The sequence below is a fragment of the Calidris pugnax genome, unplaced genomic scaffold (assembly GCF_001431845.1).
Source record: "Calidris pugnax isolate Ruff unplaced genomic scaffold, ASM143184v1 scaffold27, whole genome shotgun sequence".
Taxonomy (NCBI): domain Eukaryota; kingdom Metazoa; phylum Chordata; class Aves; order Charadriiformes; family Scolopacidae; genus Calidris; species Calidris pugnax.
The window spans coordinates 14,552,895-14,561,434 of NW_015090893.1; the positions used below are offsets into that span (position 1 = coordinate 14,552,895).

General features: G+C 47.4%; 1 protein-coding gene across 2 annotated transcripts in view; it reads left to right on the plus strand.

The window, feature by feature from the left end:
• Window positions 1–7,361, plus strand: part of KLHL3 (kelch like family member 3) — a 50,844-nt gene extending 43,483 nt beyond the window's left edge. For both annotated transcript variants that reach the window (XM_014948177.1, XM_014948176.1), the window contains exons 12-15: window positions 2,554–2,682; window positions 5,965–6,105; window positions 6,308–6,451; window positions 6,706–7,361. In XM_014948177.1, coding sequence (XP_014803663.1) covers window positions 2,554–2,682; window positions 5,965–6,105; window positions 6,308–6,451; window positions 6,706–6,734 — 443 coding nt within the window. In that variant the 3' untranslated portion in view covers window positions 6,735–7,361. The remainder of the gene's footprint in view (window positions 1–2,553; window positions 2,683–5,964; window positions 6,106–6,307; window positions 6,452–6,705) is intronic.
• The last annotated feature ends 1,179 nt before the right edge of the window (window positions 7,362–8,540 follow it).

The window sequence follows — 8,540 nt, forward strand, 5'->3', positions numbered from 1 at the left end:
GCTCGGGAGAGAGGTGGGTGGAGAGGAGGATGCTCGGAGGGACCGCGGCGGCTGTTGGCAGCTACGTGTCAGCACCAAACTCCAGCGAGCTGGAACTGAGCAGCTTGGTTGGGATCCAGGAGAAAGAGAGATTTAACTTGGGAACCTTTTCTTCCTGTAGCAAAATCAGTTCTGAAGGAAGTGACAGGTTTTATTTGACCTCCCCTTTAGCGTGGTGTGGCAGTTTCCAATGAGTACAGTGCGGAGCGGCTGCTGGCACGAGCTTTGTTTTAAACCGTGCTTTGAAGTGGTTCAGTTTGACCTGTGTGAGTAGGAAGTCTATGAAATGTGTTTATGTGCACAAAATGTGCGTGAGGAAAGGAAGGAAGATGAAGTCAGGATAAATAGCTGTGGTTGTGCTAAATCTACAGATTTTAGAAGCATCTCCTTCAAAACTGGCCCGTGCTTGTGAGGTGCAGGGCTCTGGTAGTCAGTGGGGTTTACTAAAGCGGGTCAGTCGTTTGAATGTGGGGCAAATATCAGGTACATCCCTGAGAGACACATTTCTATGGACAGGTTTTCTGCTGGAGACATGAAATCCTTTTTCTTCGCTTTATTTGACAGCATATATAAGTGTTGCGCATGTTGGATTAAAAAAAATAAAATAAAGAAAGGGTGTGTGATGGGGTAGAAAAGCTGATTGTATTGGTGTAGGAAACAAGCTGCAGCCTGTAGTTGTTCCACAGTGTTCATCTGAATGTGATGAAGATTGATCTGATGTCTGTGGGTACTGAAAATATCTAATAATTGATGCCAGCCAGGGTACTTTATTTTGTTTTGCTTGGTCTGGCACTCTTGCCTTGATTCGTTGACTAACACTGGGTGGGTTGAAGCAACAGCACAAATGAGAGTTTGAAACGTTTATAGGAAGATGCGGAAGGAGCACAGTCATAAACCTGATCCTTGCAGACCTCTCCTAATGATCACAGCCTGGGGAAGCCATCAGTGGAGCTGATGGAGAAAGAAAAGATCTGGCCTGTTCTTGGAACCTTGCAAGCATCAAGGAAATGGGAGGATGCAGAAGCATAAGACTGTAGAATAACTGCTGGTGGGAGCCCAAGTTCCTGCTTGACTAACGTGATCTCCTTCTATGGCCTTGCAAGCATCAAGGAGATGTGATCTCCTTCTATGACAAGGTGGCCAGCTTAGTGGATGAGGGAGAGGCTGTGGATGTTGTCTACCTAGACTTTAGTAAAGCTTTTGACACATTTCCCACAGCATTCTTCTGGAGAAACTTGGCTGCTCATGGACAGTTGCTTCAGGCATAGCTTCACTGGGTAAAAGCTGGCTGGATAGCCAGGCCCAAAGCGTGGTGGTGATTGGAGTTAAATCCAGTTGGTGACCAGTCACATGTGCTTCACTGGGTAAAATCTGGCTGGATGGCCAGGCCAAAGAGTGGTGGTGAATGGAGTTAAATCCAGTTGGTGACCAGTCACAAGTGGTGTTCCCCAGAGCTCAGTACTGGGGCCTGTTCTGTTTGGTGTCTTTATCAATGACCTGGATGAGGGGATTGAGTGCACCCTCAGTAAGGGAAGGTTTAGGTTGGATATTAGGAAAAATTTCTTCACCAAAAGGGTTGTCAAGCATTGGAAGAGGTTGCCCAGGGAAATGGTTGAGTCACCATCCCCGGAGATATTTAAAAGATAGGTAGACATGGTGCTGAGGGACATGGTTTAGTGATGGACTTGGCAGTACAACATTAACGGTTAGACTTGATGATCTTAAAGGTCTTTTCCAACCTAAATGGCTTAAATGCTACACAAGCTGATAGATGATACAGGGAGATGAGGAGAGAGTATCAGTCAGACCTGTGAAGAGAGGACGTGGTGGAGCATCAGCCTTGTTTCATGCGTGGTGTAGTCCTGTGACATCTGATTGTGTTTTTCCTGTCTCGGTAGGTGTATATTATTCAGCTTTCATTGAGGCAAGGTGGGGGGGACAGATATACCATGCTGTGAGGGTCTCCCATGGTGTCTTCTCTGTTGGAGTCACTTGGCAGAAGTGAGCAGGCTGGCCTCAGCTGTGCTAGCAGCGTTGGTTGGTTTTGATTTGTCCCAGGTTCTTCAAAAGCAGGTCTAGGTTTCCATGCAGGTATTATATTAATGTAAGAGGCATTTGCGTATTTATTGCTCATGTGAGATTGTAATTAATGTACAGTATCCACCTTTAACAGCACACCTTGCCTTGTGGCACCTGAACAGGAGGAAACACTCCGTCAGCGGAACATGCTTTGATGTTACTTCTTCTCCTGGGCCAACAAGTCATTTGGAAAACCCTCTGGGCTTTTGGCTTCTAATTAAGCCATTGTGTCGTGTCGTTTCCTTGTCTTAGTTGACAGCTTTAACGGCTTTAAAAAAAGTCCTGCCTGTCTGCCAGTCTGCAGTTGGCTAGGATTTTCCCCAGACGTCCCAGCAGGTTTAGGCACGTCTCCCCGGGCTTCCCTCAGCCAGGAACTGTCCTCAGCTGGGGCGCTCAGGCAATGATGGTAACGCTGATGCCTTCTGTCTCTTCCAGGTAAGCTCTATGCCGTGGGGGGTTACGATGGAGCGTCCCGTCAGTGCCTTAGTACCGTGGAGCAGTATAACCCAGCCACGAACGAATGGACCTACGTAGCCGACATGAGCACGCGACGCAGCGGTGCAGGTACTGCCTCCCAGATGTCTTCTCCAGAGCGGGTGATCGCTGGGTTCTCCTATGCTCATGGAAAGGAAGGAGAAGTGTTTTTTGGCATTGCTGGGCTGGCGAGTGCAACCTGTTATTTCCCCCTCCTTCCCATGAGGGGAAAATCCATAATTGCTTGGAAGCTCTCAGCAGCTCCCCTGACTTCGTTAAAATCTGCCAAATTGAAAGTAATTTCTGGATTAATGAAATAATGTTCAGGGTTTCTAAGTTGCCCCGCTAACAGATGCGTCTCGCCTGTAAGCAAAGAGTTATCTTTCCAAATTGCCAGCTGCAGGCTCAGCCGGGGACTGGGACACCAAGGTGCACCTCCTTCTCTCCTCTCATTTGGGGGTTGTCAGATGGATTGTCCTTGTGGATCTTCTCTGCAGGCATCCACCCGGTGGGTGCTTTGCAGCACAAAGCACATCTGCACTGGGTGGTGTGCAGACCAGTTCAAGGTAACAAAATCCATCTCGGATTACCCCTGCTAAGCTAGTTTTTAGTGTCCCTTTTGCTGGCAAGAATTGGTGATTTGGAGGATTAGAGGCAAGGACACCCAGATGTCTTCTCCAGAGCGGGTGATCGCTGGGTTCTCCTATGCTCATGGAAAGGAAGGAGAAGTGTTTTTTGGCATTGCTGGGCTGGCGAGTGCAACCTGTTATTTCCCCCTCCTTCCCATGAGGGGAAAATCCATAATTGCTTGGAAGCTCTCAGCAGCTCCCCTGACTTCGTTAAAATCTGCCAAATTGAAAGTAATTTCTGGATTAATGGAATAACGTTCAGTGTTTCTAAGTTGCCCCGCTAACAGATGTGTCTCGCCTGTAAGCAAAGAGTTATCTTTCCAAATTGCCAGCTGCAGGCTCAGCCGGGGACTGGGACACCAAGGTGCACCTCCTTCTCTCCTCTCATTTGGGGGTTGTCAGATGGATTGTCCTTGTGGATCTTCTCTGCAGGCATCCACCCGGTGGGTGCTTTGCAGCACAAAGCACATCTGCACTGGGTGATGTGCAGACCAGTTCAAGGTAACAAAATCCATCTCAGATTACCCCTGCTAAGCTAGTTTTTAGTGTCCCTTTTGCTGGCAAGAATTGGTGATTTGGAGGATTAGAGGCAAGGACGTAAATAATGTTCAGGGTTTCTAAGTTGCCCCGCTAACAGATGCGTCTCGCCTGTAAGCAAAGAGTTATCTTTCCAAATTGCCAGCTGCAGGCTCAGCCGGGGACTGGGACACCAAGGTGCACCTCCTTCTCTCCTCTCATTTGGGGGTTGTCAGATGGATTGTCCTTGTGGATCTTCTCTGCAGGCATCCACCCGGTGGGTGCTTTGCAGCACAAAGCACATCTGCACTGGGTGATGTGCAGACCAGTTCAAGGTAACAAAATCCATCTCAGATTACCCCTGCTAAGCTAGTTTTTAGTGTCCCTTTTGCTGGCAAGAATTGGTGATTTGGAGGATTAGAGGCAAGGACATGTTAAAAAAGGATTATATTGTAGGACTATATTCTTGGTGGTTTCTGATTTACTGATGTTAGGCCAGGTAGGGACTTGTCCTCTCTGAAAGGGTTAAAAGCTCTTATCCATTGCACTTAAAATCATCTTCAGATGAAAGGGAGTGTGTTTGTGTTGGTCCTATTGCTCAGTGTGTGCAGCGGGTCCTCCCTGGTGGCACGTTGTGCAGTTCTCATCCTACAACAGTGGCCGTTGCCCAGAGGTGGCCAAGCTCAGAGGCTGCCCTTTGTGTAGGGGCTGCAAGAACCTGTCCTCTCTGAAAGGGTTAAAAGCTCTTATCCATTGCACTTAAAATCATCCTCAGATGAAAGGGAGTGTGTTTGTATGGTCCTATTGCTCAGTGTGTGCAGGGGGTCCTCCCTGGTGGCACATTGTGCAGTTCTCATCCTACAACAGCCACAGTGGCCATTGCCCAGAGGTGGCCGAGCCTGGGGGCTGCCCTTTGTGTAGGGGCTGCCCTTTGTGTAGGGGCTGCCCTTTGTGTAGGGGCTGCAAGAACCCTGCAGGTTAAGCTGAGGTGGGACTTTCCTTCTGAGCTGGGTAGTGGAGAGGCTGCTCTCTACACACCATCTTTCTTTCCTCACTCTAACACCTTTTCCATAACTCCAGGTGAGGCAAATATGGTCACACATTGTTGGTTGGAATTCAGGTGAAGAGGTTTTTAGTATTTGGTGCTTAATCCTGGCCCAATGCAACCTTATAGGAGGAGAGAATGAGTGTCTTGTGTTAACAGCGTGTTGAAACACAAGAAAACAGTTTGGGCTTGTAGTGAGATGGGTTTTAGTGATGTTTTTCTGTGTTTGAAAGGCTCTGTTCTGAGCACAGCTTTGCAAGTCCATCTCCACACAGCAAGTCCAGTGTTGGGAATGCTCTTACTTCCCTGCCAAGTAGCTCGGCAATTTTCTGTTCCCATCCCAAAAGCTGAGCTCCTCAAGGTCTGGTTGTCACCCAGGTGCCCCTCCAGTTTGGTGCTTAATCCTAGCACAATGCAACTTTATAGGAGGAGAGAATGAGTGTCTTGTGTTAACAGCGGTGCTTAATCCTGGCCCAATGCAACCTTATAGGAGGAGAGAATGAGTGTCTTGTGTTAACAGCGTGTTGAAACACAAGAAGACAGTTTGGGCTTGTAGTGAGATGGGTTTTAGTGATGTTTTTCTGTGTTTGAAAGGCTCTGTTCTGAGCACAGCTTTGCAAGTCCATCTCCACACAGCAAGTCCAGTGTTGGGAATGCTCTTACTTCCCTGCCAAATAGCTCGGCAATTTTCTGTTCCCATCCCAAAAGCTGAGCTCCTCAAGGTCTGGTTGTCACCCAGGTGCCCCTCCAGCAGGCAGCGTGGAGGGGACAGCCCGGTGCCACTGGTGGTGCTGCAGCACAGTCTGTGGTTCAGCTCCATAAGTGAAGCCGGGCTCCGAGCTGCCGGCATCGCCGCTCCGAGGCTGACATCTAGTGGAGCTGAGGGCGGGTGTCCCCAGGTCCTGGGGTGACCCCAATCCAGGCAGTGAGTCTGTGTAGATTTCACTGAATTTCACTGAATTTTTAGAGTTGGAAGGGACCATAGAGATCATCTAGTCCAACTCCCCTGCTAAAGCAGGACCACCCAGAGCTGGTGGAGAGTTGACCCAGGTGATCTTGAGGCACATGTGGCCCATGTTTCGGAAATGCTTTGGAGACACCAAGACAATACCCAGTACAAGATCTGGGGACATGCAACCCTTTCCCCTGTGTGTTTGGCTAACGCTGGGCTTTGTTTGGCAGGTGTTGGTGTTCTCAGTGGGCTGCTGTACGCTACCGGGGGGCACGACGGTCCCTTAGTAAGGAAGAGCGTGGAAGTCTACGATCCAGGAACAAACACCTGGAAGCAAGTAGCAGACATGAATATGTGTAGAAGAAATGCAGGTAACCACAACAAGCCCTTCTGTGGGGTTTGGTTGCAGTTGTCTGTGTGGTTTTCCATGTGACTGAAGTGCTAGTGATGTTATCAATCGGTATCGTAAGAACGTGATAAAAATGGAAGGTGAGGTGTCTGCTTGGGAATGAATCAGAAGCTGTCATGGGGGATGAGTGAGCCTGTGTCTAACCATCTGCGCTCTGCTTTGAGGTGTGTGTGCGGTGAATGGTCTCCTCTACGTGGTGGGAGGAGATGATGGTTCCTGCAACTTGGCCTCGGTGGAATACTACAACCCCATCACAGACAAGTGGACGTTATTACCAACCAGCATGAGCACGGGGAGAAGTTACGCAGGTAAATAGTCAGTGGGAGAGCTGGCAACAGCTGGGGTCATTCATAAACGTGAGGGCTGTGCCTCCTGAAGCTTTAATCTTATGGTTTTTTTGTTTTATGTTTGCTTTCAGTAGAGGAAACTTTCATAAAAATAATAGACACCTCTCCCTCTGCCTGCCTGGTCAAAAGTCTTTGGCTTTGCAGGATGGATCTGAGTGACATTGCAGCCCAGGAGCTGCTCCTACAATAACTGTGTCTGTCTGTTCTTATAACAGGGGTGGCTGTGATTCACAAACCGTTGTGACACATGATCAAGCCAGCGCGAGGAGCAGAAGTGAAGTGGATCCAGCCGGGTGGTGTTGGGAAGATGACTGACTTCTGACTTGACCCATCTCATTGCTGTTAACGTCTCAGCATGACAAGTGATACGTTAAAAACATCATCTGCTCTGCGGTGGATCACCCAGCAAAGCAAAAATCCCTTTGGGGAACACGTTCCATGCTAGACAATGAGGTGTTGCTTGTTATTTGTGGTGCAATCAACTGTTCTTCTCAATGGCTAGTGTCCTGAGATAAACACTGTGCTTGAACTGCAGGCACCGAATTTCTTGTGTGAAACAAAACTGCTACATTTGGGCACGTGAGTAAAAAAAAAAATGAACACTTCTGGATTTCTTCACTACTGATGCTCCGTGCACGTTGTCAGTTGAACTCACTGTGCCTGGAGGGTGGACTTTAACTACTGGCAGTGGAAACTTCTGAGTACCAACTGAGAAAAGCAGTCAGCAGAAACGGACTGGCCCAGGGTGCTCTGGCTTGAGTGTGACACTGTCTCAGTCATACGTTTGTATATGCCACTGGACTACTGTATGTGTCCCTGAAATGCTTGTCGTATGGTGGAAATAAATACCCTGTGGTTTTTCTACTTGCCATGAATGCTGTGTGCTGTACCTGGTGGGACCTGCTGGGCAGTGCCTTCCCTGGGGCTGAAAACTTTGCAACCCCACAAAACGTGTGCTGCTCCCGTGGGGTTTGTTGCTCCTGTGAAACAAAAGTCGCTTTGAATAGAAAATATTCCCAACCCATGTTTCAGCTGTGCTGAAAGCTCCGGTTCCAGCCCTGTCCAGCATCTCAATGCCATTTCATAATAGAGCATTTAGGTGTTAAAAAAAATACCTTATGGTGCCATTAAAGTAGAGACATTACACACGGTGAGAGCCCTCCGTCACCCTTGCAGTGATTAATGAGCAAGATGAAATACCTGCAGTGTTTTAATGCTTCCCAAGGATGGAGATTAACTAATCACTGTCACTGTAATTGCTATTTTAATCTTGCCCGTACTGAAGGCATTCCTCTATTAGTATGAAGAATTATTATTCAAAACAGGCAAATCTGGATCCAGCTGCACCGTAGCTGTCTTGCTTACATCCCAAATTCTTAAAGCTTTCTGTTTGACTTTAAAATACCTTTTTATGTCTCCTCATGAGCTCTGGCACGCTTCTGCATCCAGGGGTGGGCTCCCAAGGACTCCCCAGCTCAAGAGAACTAGTGAAGAAAAATATTTTCCATCCCTTTTTTTCTTTTTTTTTTTTCTTAGTTGTTGTTTGTTTTTTGTTTCAGATCAGCTGAGACTTTTCAATAGCGGGCAGCTGGCCTGCAGGACCAAATCTGCTCATGTTAGTGTTGAGCTCCAGCACTGCTGTTCTCCTGGTTTCTTTCTCCGTAGATCTCCTATCAAAAACACTCCATGTCACCTTCTACAGTAAAAAAGAAAAATATTTAAAAATTTATTTCGGAGGGTTCTAAGGCTACATTATCCTTTTTTTTCTTTTTCTTTTTTTTTTCTTAGTTATTGTTTGGTTTTTGTTTCAGATCAGCTGAGACTTTTCTGTAGCGGGCAGCTGGCCTGCAGGACCAAATCTGCTCATGTTAGTGTTGAGCTCCAGCACTGCTGTTCTCCTGGTTCCTTTCTCCGTAGATCTCCTATCAAAAACACTCCATGTCACCTTCTACAGTAAAAAAGAAAAATATTTAAAAATTTATTTTGGAGGGTTCTAAGGCTACATCACCTTGTGGAGCTTTTGTAGAGTGAGTTACTTCTTTAAATAAGT